Below are 21,312 nucleotides of genomic sequence, written 5' to 3' on the forward strand. Positions count from 1 at the left end.
AGCGACGAAACTGTTCTGCATGCATTCACCCAGTGCCCGAGTATTGCTGACTTAGTTATATCAAACACCTGCTGTCACGAGTAGGACGGTTTGGGCTGTCAGTTGAGTCCATCATGAAGATCCACCCGCTGCTTTCCTTTGGCCGAGGACAGTCAGTGTTTATCAGTCAGATGGCTATAGCAAAAGAGGTTGCGTGGTTGACCAGCTTAAAAAGACTAAAGACATGTTCCTCTTTGGCCAAACCCCCACCATCAAGTTTTACTTAAAAAGGAAAGTGAGAAAAAGAAATGCTATCCGCAAGTAAATTTGTTGAAAGGTGGTAGTGGTGGGGGGGGGGGGGAGAATAGCGAGCTTAGTCTGAATGAACAACATGCGCCTATTGAGAATGACATGTACTGTCCGCAATATTTTTATCAACTCTTAGGAGTTAATGAAGACAACTTTATTATTATTATTATTATTATTAAAATAAAAAAAGAGGAGTATGAATTTTATTCAAATAATCCATTTCAAAACTGAATATTTGTCACCCTTAGATTTTCCAAGGGCACCCACGAGTAAGGTTTGTAACATAACAGCTGTTATAGTGATTGTTTAAACCTAAGAGAAGTCTTCCGATCAAAGACATTCTAACAATGACTCACCCTATCTTTATTCTAGGCTACACTTTCCATCTTTTCCAAAGTCTTGGTTCTTTTAGATGACATCATGTCTTTTGAAGGTGATTTAGCTGCTATTTTTAGCAGGTTGACTGATCAAGTGGATATGTTCTCATTCATGTTATCGTTCATTTACAGCTGTAGCATAATAATCTAAAAAATAATTATCTCATAAACAAAACTTTTTATCAAAAATGATCTTTATTTAAAGCATTCAAAAGGGAAAAATCACATAAATTTATTTTAAAATATTTATAAAACTTAAAGTTTCACTATTTAACAGTTCCGTTTTAATTAACGATAGTAAAAGCGGACAAGGACACGACTTGATTTACGGCAGTCTCGATCATGGCTGCTAAGCATGCTTATTTGTTAGCTACGAAATTTCATCCTTCCAGATCACTTTTTAGGTGAGATCAACATATTTTTTCTCTTCCTAACTTTATATATATATAGGTATATACATGTCTTTTTTTTTACCAGTCATGACCAGCTCGTCTTTGTATACCCCTCGGAGTATATCGTTCAATGTAGTCTTTATAATTTAAGACGATGGGGTAAATGATTTGAGAGGGGTGTTAGCTGCTATCTCTAGCTGTTCGTACGATTTCAGAGACTCCCGCTGGTGTTGTTGAAACTTAACCAGTTTAGCCTTGACTGAGCAGGCTTGTAATTAAAGATGATCCAGCCGTGACTATCCCGTCCTTTATAAAACTATAAGATATAATTTTAGGAACATCTGGCTGCTATTTCTAGCAGATAGGGCGATCGCTTTGCGACTATCACACTTGTTTTATTATTATTAGCAATGTCGCTCACCGAAGACAAGGTTTTTGTTACATCTGTTTATTATTTTTCGTTAATTACGGCTGCTACTTGTATTTTGTTGCTCCTGAAATATGAAAAAGATTGCGAGTGAGAGATGTCAAACGTCTCAGTTGTATATAGTTATATTTACACAATTCGATCTGTAATAAAAAATACAACTCGTTTACAATTTATATTTCACTTCTACTCGAATCTTCCCACCCAACTTTTTTTCATTCAATATACAATATTTATTTTGTTCATTTTTAATTACATATAAAACTGATCATTAATTAATAACTATAACTCCCATCATTAATTAATAACTATAATGATTCTCCAACGAGGTTTATGACGAGAGGTGTGAAGTTGTGCTCTGCATGCTTTTCCCAAGGTCATTTGTGGAATACGAGAAACATAAAGAGAAAATAGTTGATAGGTAACATACTATTACAATCATCTTTTACAGACATTACTAACAATTTTTAGGTATAAAAATTTAGTAATCAAAGTGTGATTTTGGTTAATAGTTCTACGGAGAAGTGTGAGATGGCCAAAATAGAAGCTGCTTTACCAAAACTAGTTTGGTACCTGTTTGTGAGTTCAAATCTTGCCGAAATCGATAATGTATCATATCTCTGGGTGATTAAACAACTGTTTAATCCCCTCTTACAAAATCCGTTGTCTTATGCTAAATTTTAAATCATTTATTGTCTTAACGTGAACCACATAGATTTCAAGATTTCACCAAAAGCTGCGAAGATCACAGGCATTACCATCTCCTAAATAAATAATGACTATAAATTAATATTATTTTTTTCCCCTTCTTTATGTATTAATCTACTTATAGTATTGTGTACAATTGACTCAAAAGCTAGTCTCTGAAATTATATATATATATATATATATATATATATATACACGTGTGTGTGTATACATATATGCATGCATGCATGGAGGCAGGCAGACAGACAGATAATAATAATAATAATATCTGTGTGTATATCTGTGTTTGTCATTCACCACCACTTGACTACCAGTGTTGGTGTGTTTACATGCCTGTAACTTAGCGGGTTGGCAAGAGACCATTAGAATAAGTACCAGGCTTTAAAAAAAAGAAGTGGTGGGGTTGATTCGTTCATCTAAAATTCTTCAAGGTGGTACCTCAGCATAGCTGTGGTCTAATGACTGAAACAAGTAAAAGGTGGGTGTGTATATATATATATATATATATATATATATATATACATACAGACACACTTACTAAGACTTTGCTTTTGCTAAATTAGCCCTAAGGCCCTTAAATTCCAGACCTTGTTTCCACACTTGAAATTTCTTCTCTAGGTGAAGTAGTGATTCAGCTGTAAGGACAAGGTCATCAGTGTAGAGAAGCTCCCAAGGACAACCAGTCTTGAATTCTTCTGTTGAGGCCTAGAGGACTAAGATAAACTGGAGGGGACTGACAACTGAGCTTTGGTGGACTCCTACCTGTACACTGAATTTATTGCTATGCTCATTGCCAACCTTCACCTTACCTGCAGCATTTCTGTACATGGTTTATATGACTCTTAGTAACCACTCATTTATCCATAGCTTCCACATAGACTACCAGATAAGGGAACAGGAGACCCTGTTAAAGGCTTTCTTCATGTTGACAAAAGATATCATCATTTAGCATCCATTGTCCATACTGGCATGGGTTGGATGGTTTGACCAGGGCTGCACCAGACTCCAGACTGATTTGGCATGGTTTCTACAGCTAGATGCCCTTCCTAATGCCAACCATTGTAAGAGTGTAATGGGTAATTTTATGTGCCACCAGCATGGGTGCCAGTTGCATGACACCAGCATCTGCCATGACTACGATTTCACTTGGCTTGATGGGTCTTCTTCACAAGCACAGCATATTGCCAAAGGTCTCGGTCATCTGTCATTGCCTCTGTGAGGCCCAATGCTCAAAAGGTGTTTATATATATATATATATATACACACACATACATATGATAGGCTCTCCCTCTAAGATGACATATGACTGTTCAGCATTTGCCAAACGACCTGCACAAAAGATTTGTTTATAGTGATGAAATGTATGTGCTGTACATTAGCTCACCCACTTCATTGAATCAATGTTGTCTGGGCAGGTGCATTATGTATAATGTGTTAAGTGTCTGTTTTCCATGCTGGCATGGGTTGGATGACTTGACAGGAACTGGCAAATCAGTGTACTGGTATACACAAATACAGTCTCACGTACATTCATGTATATACTATACATATATATATGATCATCATTTTACCTCTCCTATCATAGATGAGACTAGTCAACTGCAGTTCTTATTTGCAGTTTTAACCCTCCTAAATGTATCCAAGGGCTACAGCTCTTCTGTATGTTCCTTTTTTTACCATAGTTTCTATAATTGGATGCCTTTCCTAACACCAACCACTTTACAGAATGAACTTGGTGCTTTTTTTTTCATAGCTCCAACAGTAGTGGTGGTGGGGCAACAAGTAACTCACTACACAAGAATCCTTTCACAGAGTGGAGGTGTTTTATTGAGGGATGTGGCTTTGTGCCAGAGAGCTTAAAGTAGGAAAGATGAACAGGTGTTTTGCTGTTGGGAAGGTACACAGCTACCCCAGCAGGAAAGGAAAAAAGGATGGTGGAGACGAGGCATCAGGGTCAGTAGATAGAGAATGGAGGAAAAGAATTGAAGATAGTTTGGTGGGTTGGTAGGGGGTGAAACAGGTATACAGTGACAACAGTCAAGCATATGTAGGGATGGATATACTGAGTTATAAAAAGGGGCATTGATAGCAGAGATGAGTGTTCAGAGGAAATGGGCATCAGTCATCATCATCATCATCGTTTAACGTCCGCTTTCCATGCTAACATGAGTTGGACGATTTGACTGAGGATTGGTAAACCAGATGGCTACACCAGGCTCCAATCTGATTTGGCAGAGTTTCTACAGCTGGATGCCCTTCCTAATGCCAACCACTCCGAGAGTGTAGTGGGTGCTTTTACGTGCCACCGGCACGAAGGCCAGTCAGGCAGTACTGGCAACGGCCACGCTCAAAATGGTGTATTTTATGTGTCACCTGCACAGGAGTCACTCACTTGCCTCAACAGGTCTTCGCAAGCGGAGTTTAGTGTCCAATGAAGGAAGGTACACATAAGTGGGCTGGCTACACCCCTGGCAGAGGCCTTGGATTTAGGTCTCACTTGGCTTGCCGGGTCTTCTCACGCACAGCATATTTCCAAAGGTCTCGGTCAGAAGTCATCGCCTTGGTGAGGCCCAATGTTCGAAGGTCATGCCTCACCACCTCATCCCAGGTCTTCCTGGGCCTACCTCTTCCACAGGTTCCCTCAACCGCTAGGGTGTGGGACTTTTTGACACAGCTATCCTCATCCATTCTCGCCACATTGTCTCTCTTGCACACCACAACTGATGCTTCTTAGGTTCAGTTTTTCTCTCAAGGTACTTACTTTCTGTCTAGTATGCACACTGACATTACACATCCATCGGAGCATACTGGCTTCGTTTCTTGCAAGCTTACACATGTCCTCAGCAGTCACGGCCCATGTTTCACTGCCATGAAGCATGCCTGTTCGTACACATGCGTCATACAGTCTGCCTTTTACTCTGAGTGAGAGGCTCCTTGTCACCAGCAGAGGTAAGAGCTCTCTGAACTTTGCCCAGGCTATTCTTATTCTAGCAGCTACACATTCAGTGCACCCTCCCCCACTACTAACTTGGTCACCTAGATAGCGGAAGCTATCAACTAAGTCTTGTATTTCTCCCTGGCATGTGGCCAAAGTTGTTTTCTGCACATTTTCAGTGTTTATTGCTCCTGAACATCTGCCACATACAAAAACAGTGGATATATATTTTAATAACAGTGTTGAGAGAGTAGGATGTGTAGCAAAGGAAGTCATTCCAAGAAGAAGGATTACTGGCTGCACAAAAAGGTGGAAGGAATACATACAGTTCAGCTCTCATAATTATAGCAGCTTAGCAAAAGTGTCATAGTCAGAGGGGGTGGGGAAGATGTAGGCATTATGAAGATGAGTAGCTGAGAAAGTTTGACAGGAATAGATTGGGAGGGGTATCATTTTATATGTTTTCCATATTGGCATGAATTAGATGGTTTAACAGGTCAGAGGACCACATTTGGCTTGATTCTATGGCTGGATGCCCTTCTTAACACCAACATGTTGACAGAGTGTACTAGGTGCTTTGTTCATGCCACCTGCACTAGTGAGGGCACTCTGTAACTCACTGCTGAAAGAACTATCATCACTGAAAGAGGGGATAAGAAAAAAAATTATGACAATAGGTGAGGAATTGGGAGAGTTAAAGTATGCTGGGCAGAATGGATTCATTGTTGTAAAGAGAGTTTTGTCTTCTTTTTTACTAACAACAACTTTGGTCTTTGCTTGGTTAACTTTGATTGCAGGTTTTGTTTCCTCCAATTCTGCTACAGATTCTGCAATAAGAGCAAGGTCATCAGCATATAGCAGTTCCTACAGGTATCCAGTTTTGAATTCCTCTGTTATGGTCTGGAGGACTATAAGGAATAAGAGTGGGTTGAGAACTGAGCCCTGGTGAACCCCTACCTGAACACTAAATTCATCCCTGTATTCATGGCTAACTCTCACCTTACTGACAGCACCACTGTACATGGCTTGTACAGCTCTAACAAGCCACTCCTCTACTTCTAACCTCCTTAGAGACCACCATATAACAGAGCGGGGAACTCTGTCAAAAGCTTTCTCCAGGTCAACAACGGCTAAGTACAATGGCTTACTTTTGGCCAAGTACTTTTCCTGCAGCTGTCTCATTAGGAAGATGGTATCTGTGGTACTCTTCCCAGGTACAAAACCAAACTGCATATACACATATAAAAATAAATATAAATACAACAGGTTTCTTTCAGTTTCCATCTACCAAATCCATTTACAAGGCTTTGGTCGACCCAGTGCTATAGGACATTTGCCTAAGGTAGCACATAGTGGTACTGCACCCAAAACCATGTGGTTGGGTTTGTAAACTTCTTTACCACACACCTGTTCCTCCAACTAAATATATATTTTATGATTTCACTTAGGCACAGTGCTACTAATAATCAGATCAATATACTTATGCTTTAGGGTAAAGTATTAGAATACAGAGTATTAAATCAATTGATGAATGACAAAAGAACAGGAGTTATGTAATCACTGCTTCTTAGCACAGTTGTTTCTCTCCTGTTCTTTTGTCATTCATTAATTAAGATACACACACACACATAGGTGTATATATGCCATGCTTTTGCACAATTACTATCTTCCAAATTCCAGTCACAAGGCAAAATACTTTTCAACAAATTAAAATTTTAATATTTCTCCTCTCTAATATGTCTGGGATGATTTTAATTGAAACAGTTGATTTTTTTTTTTTTTTGTAGTTAGTTACCCTTTCTTTCATTAACAATTTAACCAAGAAGTTAGAGTGAAACCTGACTGAAATTCTGTACCATCACAAGGTGGTAGTGGTTATAGCAGTAACAGTGGTGGCAATTAAATCCTTATAATGTGTTCCTTTGTCAAGCAGTTCCTCCTCACAGCCATTGTGCCTCATTTTCAAATGAAAAAGATTTGAAATTTTAATACATATAAAAATGTTTCCACTTATAAGTTTTTGGTGTTTTTTCTTTAATTTTAGGGCATTTTCTTCCCAGTCAAACAAATGCCAGGATATTTTAACAATACCATTATCGTCCCCTGTGCCTCATGTTCCTGATGGGAAATATGCTAGGGTATCAGGTGAAAAGCAAGAGACTAAAGTTTCAGTTCTGGCAAATGGTCTGCGAGTAGCATCTCAAGATAAATTTGGTCAATTTTGTACAGTTGGTGGTGAGTATTATCAAATTTCATTCAGACCTTAATCTTTTTCATTCTCTCTCTTTTTTCTTAATTCAAAAAACATGTTCTCTTTACTTTGCAAATATATTGTTCCCTGGTGTGTTTATAACCAGTTGTTATTATTGTCTAGCTCCAAGTTGTCTTTGACTGAGCTGGCCTATGATCAGTGACATTCATGCTATGACTTATGCAGACTACATTGTCCAGTATGTCCTCCCTTTTCTTAGGACAATAGGACATGACATGAGACATATTTGGCTGCTGTTTCTGGCAGAGCAAGTGATAATGTAAAGGCTCTCTTGTTAACTTGTTGCTAGTTCTCAGTTGGTGAAATCTCATACAGTACTCTGCCATAGGAGCCTTATTCCTTCAATTGTACACAATCAAGATCTTCATTGTATAAAGCCCTGTATCATTGTAGTCTTATTAAGTGTTCTTTTTGTTCTACAGTGGTTATAAACTCTGGCTCTCGATATGAAGTGGCTTACCCAAGTGGCATCTCACATTTTACTGAGAAGATGGCTTTTATGGTTTGTTATTTTCCAATATTTTATTTATATTTCTATTTCTATGTATTTCTGTAAACCAAATTGGGTTCGTTTTTGTAAATGTATATCTTAAAACTAAGCAATTCCATTAATCTGTTTGTAATATTGTCTGTTTTATACAACATTTTATCGGTAACATTATCTGATTCCAGTACGTATTAACAGCTAAACAATTAAGTAACATAAATTACTTTTTGCTTTGGTGAGTTGGTCAGAGACAGAATGACAATGACTGTCACTTTTGCAAACACTTTTGCAAGACTAGTGAGATTGATTTAGGTAGTGTTCTGTTAAAGCATCTGTTGGTCAGTATGTAGCCGGGGATAGGATTCCAGAAGGTTGCATTTATGGGGTGAGAGGAAATACTATGAAGACTGAAAGAAGTGTAACACTGATGGCAGTGGAGGGAGAGTAGAGATGCTATGGTGCACCATAACATTATAGTGCCTTATTCAGTATACTGTGTATCAAAAAGAGGTTGAAAATCACTGTGCTAAATCCTTTATTTTGAAACATAGAAAATTGTGCTCCCCTCCATTGAGTCAGTGAAGCTGATCCAGCTTCTATATACTAATGTAAAAAAAAAACAGATTTAAATTCTAGTTTCAATGATTATAGTAATAATTCTATTTAATCCTGTCAACCAGTTTTGATATCTTTTTCACTAAGTTGTGCGCGAACTATTGTGATTGTTTATTCTTGTCTTCTATTTTGTTTACTTTTAGTCAACTGCCAAATTCAAAAACCGAGATGATATTCTACAGGAACTTGAGAAACATGGTGGAATCAGTGATTGTCAAGGTTCCAGGTGAGTTGCTAGCAGCCAGTTGTTGTTATTGGGTCCCGGGTCGGTCCTGATTCGTCTGACTGAACATTAACGCTCTGATCATCCTGTCTTTTTTAAAGCATAATGTTTCCAGAACATTATCCTGCAGGTTAAGACACTAAGGTGTAATCTGAGATAAAATTTGACTGCTACTTTTAGCAAATCAGGTAATCATATAGAGGTGTTCTCATTGCTAAGTAGTCTGTTTTTACAAGTTCACAAATCTCTAACATTTTATTAAATTTATTACACAATTCCTTAAGATTTAGATTAAATATTGTGCACCACCATGTTGTTTTCAAAAATAATCATCTTTGAAAGACTGCTCCAGATATATCTCAATCAAACAGATCTATAATCAAAAGCCTTTCATCTATGACTCTCACATTTTTTGTTTTTTTTTTCAAATAATGATGATGATGTAGTTATTCTAAAAACTGGGATATGTATGTCCCAGTTTTTAGAATAAATGCACCATATTATTGTGTGTTGTGAGAGGCATCGAAACAAGTTAGCTTTGAGTTGTAAATCACTGCCTGTGATGAGATAAAGATGATAGTGTATCAAGGACTATATTTTTCAATTTATCTTTTATTTTATGACAGTAGAATGTGATTTGAAGGATATATGGCTGTTATTTCTACACACACACAAATATGCTCATCATATACTCATCACATGCACACACATGAAGATAGCATGAAAAGTAGAACTTAATATATTTATATGCCTAAAACTTGTTATTTCAGAGACACACTAATATATGCCATGTCAGCTAAAACTGCCAGTCTTCCATCTGTTATTGACATTCTGTCAGAAGTGGTTTTAAAACCAAGACTTACACAGGACGAGGTTTGTCTTTATTCATATCATCTCAGCTATCATTTGTCCATAATACACTGACATTTTAAAATTGGTAATTAGTTTAATATTGTCACTTAAGATAATAACTTCTGATTAATCTAATAGAAATCTTCATAATTTTAGTGTCTACGCATGTGCTATTAACTTTTAAACTATTGAAAATATTTGGAAAAAATGTCATTTGAAAACTACTGCTGACCCCCAAACTAGCAAAACAAAACCCAAGGAAACAATAAAAAAAAAATGAATTGTCAGGAATTTGGAGTTTATTGAGAAAAGTTGAAATATCCTGGGTGTTAAAGAAAAAAGTAAAATGTAGATTGGCAGTGATGGTGATGGTGGTTGAAATAGCATTGTGGTACTCTTCATAGAAAAATAAGTAAAAAAATTAAATTTTTAAAATGTTGGTTGAAATAAACTGTCAAAATATTATTGCATAGCTACTACAATAGTGTTTAATTATTGATTTCTAAAGAGAAGGAATAAAGTAGGATCTTGTGATACTTTTACCATGCTGAAAGGGAGCATTAACACAGTATATTTATAGAAGGGCAGTGTAACCACATAGTATATCTATATGGACAATGTAACTACACATAATATTTATGTATCAGAATATCTGTATATGTGCAGTGGAACTACAGAACTTACCTAATATGTATATATATAGGCAGAGGAACTACACAGTGTACCTGTATATGAGTATATCTGCATAAATTGGAAAGAATATAACTGAAATATACTAAGGAAACAAGAAGAGTTCAGCTTAGTTGTTTTAGCCCCAAGCAACCTTATGATTGAGCACCACTATGATCAAAAGTGTTCCAGGTTTTTACCTTTTTTTTTTTAATATTAATGGCTAGATCATCTGTATCTTTCATTTTGTAAGACAGTTGGATGTGACTTAAGGGAGATATGGCTGTTATTTTAAGCAGGTTGAACGTGACCAAAACAAAGCTTTCTTTGTTGGACATGTAGCTTGTATAATCGAAAGAAGTGAATGGTTTGTGGTACTATGTAAATAAGAGCTCTAATCAGGCAGACCTATCTATGATCATAGGCATTCCAGCCATGACCATGTCATCTTTTCATATAACCAAAACTACATTAACATACACTTTCTTTTTAAATTGTAGAGAATGTGACTTACGAAGGTTTTAATTGCTATTTCTAGCTGGTCAAACAATACTGTAGAGTTTGCGTTTGGTTTTATTTTAATTATAGCAAAAAGTTGTATATATTGAAGCAAGCTGATAGCCAGGTTAATCAGCCTTGTGCTTTGCTGCAAAACATTTGCCCTAGGTACCACACAGTGGAATCAAAATATGAAACAAACTTCTTAGCCATGCAATAATAGGCTGATCTGTAATCTCTTTGGTTGTGCCTCTTCACCTTTATAAAAAAGAGAGCTTGTATTTAGGAAAGTCATCATCATTGATATATTATTGTATATATACTGCACACTTGTTTTTGATGGTAATTGTTGTTTTTTCTGTTCTATATATTGTTTATTCCCTACTAATTATATGTACCAATGTTGTTGATACATTATAATTATCACTCTCTTTGAGAAACTTTTTTTTTTTTCAGTTGGAAGATGTTAGGTGTATGATCAACTTTGAACTTGAATCTTTAAATATGAAACCAGAACCAGAACCACTGTTAATGGAATATATCCATTCTGTAAGTGTAGCTTGCTATATATAACAAGCATTGATTTATATTTTCTCATCATTACTTAAACAATCATAATCTCTTACAGCCCTGCCAAAAGAATACAAATCCAGAAGATATTCAGATAAGAAATCTAACACCTCCCTTCCTGCACAGATCATAATCCCCTTATTTGTTCTTTTCATTATTCTATGTATTTCATTACCTATGTAAACATAGTTTCATCTTCCACGCTGTTATGTTTTAAAATCAAACTTAAGTTCCCTTCACTTGATCCAATTCTCCCTCTTTCATGCACATTTACTATCGTCACTTATTCATTCATTTATTTAATTTTGTCACATCGTCACTTATTCATTTCTCTAATTTTATCACAAATTGGCTGACTGAAAGCTCTAAGATTTTCAATTCTATCTCACTATTATCATGTTATTCCCTGACACTGGCAGCATTGCTGTTTCGCAAAACATGACACGTAACAGTAGACTAATGGTATCTAAGAATACAATGAATTTGTTCAAGACAGATTTAATGGAAGAATTCGACCTGTGGGATCTACCACTGAATACACTATGTAATAAGGTGAATGTGTCACAAGTCCGTGTCAGAGTCCACTGAAAATGATTCTGTCGTATTTCTCCACTGCAGTAACAATTCTGTTAACATCTGTAGTTGCTGCTGTTGCCGCTCATGTTGTTTGACAACAGCTTTCAGTAACTCTTCCATTTCGGTACTATTCGAAACCTCGTCGCCACTGTTATATCGCATGTTCGGACAGCGTGCCTTCGCCAATAACATTTTCCTCTACTCAACTACCGAACTCTCACTTCCGACGACTGGACTCGACAGAACTTGACGTCTAGTCTACCGACGGCTCCAGCATACTCCACGCGACGTTTCCATGACTAGCTATCACGTCCACTGTTTATATGTATTGGACTAGCCTACTTATCGTCTTAGCAACCATTATCTCGGCCTATGCTCCTCAGCCAGGACTACCTGATGGACAGAAAGACCGATTTTATGACAACCACGTTGACGAATGATAGGGACCTTCTCTTTGTGGCTGGTGACTTCAATGGGCATGCTGGACAACATGCGGGGGGCTTCCATGGCGTACATGGAAGCTATGGTTTTGATTCCCGCAATAAGGAGGGAACCAGGCTGCTGGAGTTCTGTGATGCAAATGATCTTATGGTTTGCAATACTAACTTCAGGAAACCTGCCAGTCACCTCCTGATCTGGTAGACACACTAGTCAAATTGACTACATCCTCGCCAGGAAAAGGGAAAGATGACTACTTATGAATGCCAAACCCTTCCCAGGTGAAGAATGTATCCCACAACATAGACTAGTAGTTAGCGACTTCGGGATCAGGGCTAAATGGATGCCCAGAAGACAACCTGCATATAGGAGAAGGGTCTGGAAGCTTAAAGATCCTGCGAATGGACAGAGATTTAGAGATGTATTACTCAAAGTTTTTGACAAAATAGAGGGGGTTATAGCATCACATGATGTGGAAGACAACTGGGGGTTTCTACGGGACAACTTGCTGAGGGCCATTGACCAAATCTGTGAATGGTGCAAAGTCCCCTCTCGACCCAAGGTAACATGGTAGTGAAACAGTGTTGTTGACAGGGCCATTAAGGAAAAGAAACAGGCTTGGAAGGACTGGAAGAATGGTGGTAGCAGGTAATTGTATCAGACTGCCAGAAGGGAAACTAGGACACAGCTTTATTTAGCCAGTGGGGAAGCAGATAAGAAAAAATTTGGTACAGCTTGTATAGCAGTGACATACATTTGACAACCTTCAAGTAATATCAAGACAAGGAGACACAAACACACACGCACACATACATATATCTATGTTTCTTTACTCACTGATTTTTCTCCCCTCTCCCCCTCTGCACATTTATGAACTCCCTGCTCATGCACCTTGGGCAATACTCTACCATTTTATTTATATTCACTTCCTTTTACCTTGAGAACATGTCCTGACACATTGCCACTATCCCCCACCTCTCTCTTTCTCTCACTCACACACACACACACACACACACACACACACACACACAACCATTCTCTCCTCTGTAGCAAGACAGAAATCTATTCATATTCAAACCTCTCATCACCTGGCACATAGCTACTACCTCCCCCAATACTACTCCCCATCTCAGTTGAGGGAGCTTTGTCTTGCAAGTTACTTGGTGACCTCCCTCGGTAGTGCTGGTGACATAAAAAGCACCCATTACACTCTGTAAAGTGGTTGGCATTAGGAAGGGCATCCAGCTCTAAAGACCATGCTAGAGCAGACCGGTAGAGCTTGGTGCCATCTTCTCGCTTACCAGCTCCTGTCAAACCATCCAAGCCATGCATGGAAAACAGATGTTAAATGATGATGATGATGAGGCTTCTTTCAGTTTCTAATTACCAATTCCACTTAAAAGGCCTGGTGCTATAGAAGACACTTGCTCAAGGTGCCATGCAGTGGGGCTGAACCCAAAATCCTGTGGTTGGGAAGCAAACTTCTTACCACACAGTCTTGCCTGCATCTACATATATATAAGCACAGGTGTAGCTGCACCTAAAAAGTATTTTGAAAAATTATCTAACTAGATAATTTGGACATTTTGTTCATGCTTTTATTTTGCTTGTGTGTTGTGTGTATGCATGTGCATGCACATGTATGCACATGAAAATATTCTAAAGTAGGAAAAGAAAAACCCTTTCAATATTTATTTGGATGTCTGTTTTTGATTAATAGGTTGTTTTCTGTTGAGTTTACCACACTCTGACAATGTTGAACTGATACTTTTTGTTGTGGTTGATTGAATTAAAAGAAATTTATTTACTCAAAATTGCAGGACGTGTTCAGTATCCAATACTGATTCATGAATTGTTTGACATAATCCTTACATATCTTGTCTTAGAATTCATGAATCTAATCATCAGAAATTATATATTTGTATATTTCTTAAACTTACTTATTTTCTCTTAAACTATTTTTTCTTAAACTTACTTATATTTTCTTAAACCTTATTTTTGGAGATTTGTTATCTATTTTTAGGCTGCTTTTCAAAATAATACTTTAGGTCTGCCAAAGATTTGCCCAAGTGAAAATGTTTCCATCATTAACAAAGAATTACTCTATACATATCTTCACAATCATCATACACCTGACCGTATGGTACTGGCTGGTGTTGGTATGGACCATGAGGCTCTAGTAGCTTTAGCAGAAGAATATTTCCTCAGTGTTACGCCTTCCTGGAGTGAAGACATGTCTTTAATTAAACCCACCAATGGTGCAGACAAATCTATAGCACAGTACACTGGAGGCCTTGTCAAGGTAAATCTCACATTCCTACAGCTTAGAATCTCATTTCTGTAATAGATACTGTAAAAGCTATACCACTATTATGATTACTATTTAACCCAGGTCAGCTCAGCTTGAGCAAACCTTTCATCAGATGTATTCCACATTTTTTTGTTATTTTTTATACATATAATTCTTTCTAATTTTGGTACAAAACCAGCAATTTTATGGGCAGTGGGGGCCAGTCAATTACATGGACTCCAGTACTTGACTGGTACTTATAGGATGAAAGGGGAAGTTGACCTTGGTGGCATTTGAACTCAGAACATAAATAACCAGAAGAAATGCCATGAAGCATTTTGTCCAGCTCACTGCCTTCTTTTTTGCTCATATAATATCTAGGATAACCAATGTGTCCTTCCAAATTGTAGACAGAGTTGAACAAGAGACAAGTACCTGCTATTTTTTACATAGGCACGAGGCCAGCAATTTGAGAGACAAGAAGCAGTTGATTATATGCACATCAGTACTTGACAGGCACTTTATTTTATTAACCCTGGAAGGATGAAAGGCAAAGTTGAACTCAGAATGTATTAAAAAAATGGAAACAATTACGAAAAGCATTTTGTTTTATGCTCTAATGGTTCTGCCAATCCACCGCTCTCATATTAATAATAATGGCATAAGCATAAGGCTCTACATTTTGGTGTCACATGTAGTTGGTTACATCAGCACCAGTACTTATTTTATCAATCTTGATGGGATGAAAGTCAGTATTGATGGGATGAAGCTGGAAAATAATTTGTCTGCAGCTCCACTGATCTTATCAACAGTGATTTGTAATGGTCTTTAAATGTAGTATTGCCCATATTTTTTTGTATCTAGCCAATATGAGTGACCATCTGACATACATTCATTGAAGATGCCATCCTTAATGCATTAAAACATTTTATAAGCTATCAATCATTCAAGTTGTATTGTTAGTGATTACTAGTTTTACCATTTTTAGAAAGCCTCTGGTGGAATGCTTCTATTTTGAATTTTTTCTTAAAGAACGTTTTTTTTTTTTTTTGATGAAAACATTGTTAAAGTACTTCTTTTTTTTCATTTTATGTCAAACTAATTTGGAGAAAATAAATACGTATATATCAACAGTATTTAAAGTGAAAATTATAAGCATAAATACTGTAGCAATATTAAGGGTGTAGCTGCTATGAGTTCTGTCTCTCTATAAATAGCAATATCCAGAAACTAAATCATTATTTTAGTAAGTTATTCTATTTTGATTTCAATAACATTGAAAAAATAAGGTGACGAGCTGGCAGAGAGACATTAGCACTTAGGGCGAAATGCTTAGCGGTATTTCGTCTGTCTTTACATTCAGAGTTCAAATTCCACTGAGGTCAACTTTGCCTTTCATTCTTTCGAGGTCGATAAACTTAAGTACCAGTTGCGTACTGGAGTCAATCTAATTGACTGACCCCGTCCCCAAAAATTTTGGGCCTTGTGCCTAGAGTAGAAAAGAATAACATTGAAAAAGTTTCATTAAATTGAAAATGAAAAATAATGTCACTGTTACAAATTCTTTTCTCGATGCAGTTCATTTATGAAATACAACTCTTATATCAGTGAAATAATTGAATATGGTATTAAAGTATGCTATTCATTTCAGTGAAAGAGCTGATTTAGGTGATATTGAAATGTCTTATTTTGTTGATTCAGGTTGAGAAAGACTTGTCTAATATCAGTTTAGGACCCACACCTATGCCAGAATTGGCTCATTTTGTCCTGGGTCTTGAAAGCTGTTCTCACAAAGATGATGACTTCATTGCTTTCTGTGTGCTGAACATGATGATGGGAGGTGGAGGTTCGTTTTCAGCTGGTGGCCCTGGAAAAGGCATGTACACACGACTCTACCTCAATGTTTTGAATAAGTAAGTATTGCTGATTTTGTCTTACAGATTTATTGATTGCCAAACACACTACATACCTGCCTAAACATTATACACACACACACACACACACACACACGCATACAATTACTGCCAAACAACACATATTCATGTTTAATTAATTTAAGTATTATATAGCTAGCTTGACAGCTGTAACCAATGTGTTCTCCTACACAAGGTATATTGGTTTTCTCACCTAAGTGTACCAAGTTGACATCTTAGTTGAATGGTTATAAAGGACACTTGGTTGCAGAAAATATTTCTATCTCAATGTCATACTTTGCTAAAGAAATGAATTCTTCTATACATGCAAGACAAAATAGAAAGAAATTCTAAACTAGGTGCCTTGAGTTGATTCTGGATAGTATCGACAATAAATGATAATGATACTGTAACTATAAAGTATTGCTTGATGGTGAAATTTCAATTATCTGAATCAATTTAGATCTTCAATATATTATTTAGAGCAATTGTAACCCAAAATAACTACATTAAAATAGGTTTTTTTTCTTTTATTATATTTTTGGAGCCATAGCGTCAATGGTTACAGGCTTCCAGTGGGCCAGTTACCAATTCAGTGCATTTCTGACAGTGAGAACGATGAGAGTTTGAATAAATATCACTAGGGATTTCTATTCAAAACAATGATTTATTGGGTTTTTTTTATACATACATACATTTTTACATTTGTGCAAACATATATACATACACAATAAGCTTCTGCTTACTTTCTGTCATCCAAATTCTGTATATAAGGGATTTGTCAATTCAGTGCTATGAATGAAGATACTTGTCCAAAGTATAGTACATTGCAATTGAACCTGGAACCATGTGGTTGACAAGCAACTTCTTAACCACAAAACCATGCCTGCACCATTGGTTAATAATACCATATATTTAGGAACTCTATGAAAGACAGCTGGAAAAGACAAAAAAGCACCTAACATATTTTCTGTGATGAAGATTTTTATTCTATTTTCAGTTTTTATTAGATTAACTGATCTATCATCATTTAACATCCATTTTCTGTGCTGGCATAAGTTGGACAGTTTGACTGGATCCAGCAAGTTGCAGGACTTGCTGTGTTGAGCTCCAATATCAGCTTTAGCATGGTTTCTATGGCTGGATGCCCTTCCTAATGTCATTGATTGCCTGTTGCCCCAGTCATTAAGCTCAAACATCCAATGAGGTTATTGTTCACAAATGCATTTAATTTAGATAAAAAAAATTTGAAGGCAACACAAATAGTTTCATTGCCAATTTTTTTCAAATCCAAGATCCTCTCATCTCTGGGAGCTTCCAAAAATCTCACACTTCAGATTCTTCTCTTTCACTTTTGTATCCATCAACAAATTTGATGATAGGGAGGAGGAGCTACAGTCCTGTGACATAGAAGGCAGCTGGAAATTCCTGCGAGACAGCTTACTGAGTGCCACAGACCAAATCTGTAGCTGGTGCCAAGTCCCTTGTAAACCTAGGGTAACATGGTGATGGAACAGTACTGTAGACAGGGCCATTAGAGCAAAGGAACAGGCTTGGAAGGCCTGGAAGAGTGGAGGTCACAGGATAATGTATCAGATAGCCAAAAGGGATGCTAGGAGACAAGTATATATAGCCAAGGGAGTAGCTAGGAGACAAGTATATATAGCCAAAGGAGTAATTGTTACTTCTATAAATATTGAAAATATTTCTGAAAATAGTCCAACAGAAGTAAATGTTCTGCATATTAATCTGTTTATCTTTGATTCACTGTTCAACAGACATCATTGGATGTTCAATGCTACAGCCTATAACCATGCTTACGATGACACTGGTCTGTTTTGTATTCATGCCAGTGCACATCCATCACAAGTAAGTAAATTATATTAATACATTCTTTGTAAAAATTCAGTACAATTTATATAACACTTTTGTTTGATAAATAAATATAAAACTGAACACTTGTAGAAGTTCATTAACATTGTATCAAATATATTTTCTGTTACCTTCATTTTTCTCATTTTCACACTTTCATCATTGTTCCTTCACCCACATTTTTATGCTCGCTTGAGTTAGACAATACTTGTAGATTTACTACAGCCTCTTACTTTCTACTTTCCAAGTAAGGTATTTACATACCATTGTTCCTTGTATATTGAAAACAACAAAGCCACTGAATTTATTAGCACTTATTGTTTGCTTTCCAGGACCTTTGAGATTATTGTCTCCACCACTTCATCTCATGTCTTCCTAGGACTCCTTTTTTCCATAGATTCCTTGTTTGGGTGCTCAGCACTTCTTTATATAACTTACATATTTTCATATACATCACATGCCCATGACAACAGTGTTCTCTTTGCATGCCACATCTTTTTTCTGGCTTATTTTTGCATACTAACATTGCACACACAGGATAACACACTCACTTCATTTCTTTCTAGTTTTTGCAAATTCTCTGCATTCAGCATCACATTTCATACACATGCATCAAACAATCTTCTCTTTACTCTAGGAGAGAAAAACCTTGTTACCACCTTGTCCAACTGCTTGTAGCATAGATAACAAAAACTATCAAACTGCTACGGAGTCTTCTGCCATATACATTCCTTCTTGATTCCACTCTCCAGTTGTCTGATACTCTGCACGCATTTCCTCATTTTTCTTTACATATCTCCATTATTGGTACTGTGTATCATTTAGACCTTGCTATATCTATTGTGTTGTCATTTAAACTTAGTGGTATTATGACATTAGATATTTTAACTCTCTTTTTCCAGCTGCGCCATGTTGTTGAAGTCATTGTTCGAGAAATGGTTCTAACTGCTGGTTCAGTAAGTGAGGTGAGAAAGATTTTCTTATATCTCCATCTCTTATTTCATTCCTAACTATATTTTTTCTGACCCACATAATTATTTTCAATCTACTAAAACTACAAATATTTTAATAAACTGTCTGTCATGTACTGATGTCAATTTAATCAATCCTTCTCCACAAATTTGTGGACTTTTATTGTAGTTCATAGCTGGGGTAACTGGTGTGCTATTTCATGTCTCCAGACAGTAGCCACTATGACCCTGGTTGTACATTATTGTTATGGTAGTAACTATGAAGTTTATATATTAAAAACGCTTTTAGTGTTCTGTTTCATATATCTCAATTGCAATTCATGTATATTTTCTAGGAGGAATTAAATCGAGCCAAGACTCAACTCCAGTCTATGTTAATGATGAATTTGGAAGCTCGTCCTGTTGTCTTTGAAGATGTAGCACGTCAAGTTTTAGCAAACGATCACCGCAAACCACCTCAGTATTTTTACGATGAAATCAGTAAGTAAATAGTTGTATTAAGTTGGATGATATTGATGATATTGTGTTGAGAATACACTGAATTTTGGCAGCTACATGCTTGATAGTTAATTTAGAAATATGAATTTTTAACATGTAATTTATTAAATGTCAGGTTATGCTCTAAACAACAACCTACATCCCATGCATTTCATGTCAAACTGTGTCACCATTTAGGTGGCAGTGCCATTGTTTGTGCCTGCTATAAAAAATTTCCACCTGTTGTGTAATCTGTTATGCAAAAGTCAAAATGAACAGCATATATGTGAACAAGTAAAGCTTGGTGACAAGAAGGACATTCAACAGTAGGACATTACATCAACAATATTCATCAAACCTAGGAAAAACAGTAATAAAATGGAAAAACTAAATAAAATTGATGATGATGAGAATATTTGTGTATATTATAATCCTTTAACAACTTACCATAATGTTTTCCAGGCAAAATCACTGCTCAAGATATCCAGCGTGCAGCTTCTCGAATGCTTACCAGCAGACCAGCAATAGCAGCATATGGCTCTCTGAATAAACTGCCAAATTATGAAGATATCCAAGAAGCTCTTTTAACTAAAAATGGACGAATGACACAGAGATTTTCATTATTCCGTTAATGCTTTCCAATAAATCACCCAGTTTTTCTCTCAGGACTTTCTTAAAATTGGCATTAACCAATTGACAAAAAACATAGAGCAAAGAAAGATATTTATAGACAGGCTGTTTTGATTTATTAAATTGTGATATATTCTAATTGTCTTCATTTTCTTTATCATTTGTAGATATAGTTGTTTTCTTTTAAAACATTATTATTGTATGATAATAGTATAGATGAATAACACAACTACAGTATATTCTTTATCTCTCAGCTCATTGTGGAATATAAAGCATCAACACATATATTTTGTAAACAACAGTGTCATTGGCTACAGTTTTCTAACAAGCCAATTACTGATTTATTGTAATTTCAATTGTGAATATGATGGGGAATAGGGTACACTTCATACAGAGCAAATACCACAAGGTATTTTTGTTTGGAAGTTCCTGTTTATTGATTTTCTCATTAATGATTATGTTTCTCACCTGAAATATATCCATGCTAAATGCACTCTGTATAATGGTTGGCAAGTGAGCAAAGGTATAGAGTCAACTGGGCCCTTTTGTCTTGTCACGAACATGGCAACTTCTCTAATGATGATGCCATAAAATGCACCAATACAGTTAGTAAAGTGTGGAGTTAAGAGAACACTTTAGTTTGCAAAGGACATGGCAACCTCTCTTGTGCTGATGTCTCAATAAAATGTACCCTGTACACTGTAAAGTATCTGGTGTTAATAAGGACAGCCAAGCATAGGAACCAAGTTTAAAATGAAATGAGTGAGGTGTAATCATCCAACTCATCTTGGAGAGCAGTAACTTAAAATAAGTGACTCAGATTGTGATGACT

At 36.5% G+C, this 21,312-nt stretch overlaps 1 protein-coding gene across 1 annotated transcript; it reads left to right on the forward strand.

Moving 5' to 3' along the window:
• The first annotated feature begins 987 nt into the window (after positions 1–987).
• Positions 988–20,619, forward strand: LOC106881124 (mitochondrial-processing peptidase subunit alpha). Its single transcript, XM_089347526.1, has 12 exons — positions 988–1,069; positions 7,172–7,362; positions 7,822–7,901; positions 8,645–8,727; positions 9,495–9,597; positions 11,200–11,292; positions 14,351–14,629; positions 16,319–16,530; positions 18,309–18,399; positions 19,305–19,367; positions 19,709–19,853; positions 20,313–20,619. Exons 1-12 carry the CDS (start codon positions 1,008–1,010, stop codon positions 20,480–20,482), a joined length of 1,572 nt encoding a protein of 523 aa, XP_089203652.1. The 5' UTR covers positions 988–1,007; the 3' UTR covers positions 20,483–20,619.
• The last annotated feature ends 693 nt before the right edge of the window (positions 20,620–21,312 follow it).

The sequence above is a fragment of the Octopus bimaculoides genome, chromosome 2 (assembly GCF_046866305.1).
Source record: "Octopus bimaculoides isolate indiv1 chromosome 2, ASM4686630v1, whole genome shotgun sequence".
NCBI classification, from domain to species: domain Eukaryota; kingdom Metazoa; phylum Mollusca; class Cephalopoda; order Octopoda; family Octopodidae; genus Octopus; species Octopus bimaculoides.

Bases quoted from the DNA above. Each gene is read 5' to 3' on its own strand.
- LOC106881124 (XM_089347526.1), top strand. From the start codon at position 1,008: ATGGCTGCTAAGCATGCTTATTTGTTAGCTACGAAATTTCATCCTTCC. The intron at 1,070-7,171 runs GTGAGATCAACA...CTTTAATTTTAG, and splicing joins CCTTCCAGATCACTTTTTAG to GGCATTTTCTTCCCAGTCAA. The intron at 19,368-19,708 runs GTGAGAAAGATT...TATATTTTCTAG, and splicing joins CTGCTGGTTCAGTAAGTGAG to GAGGAATTAAATCGAGCCAA.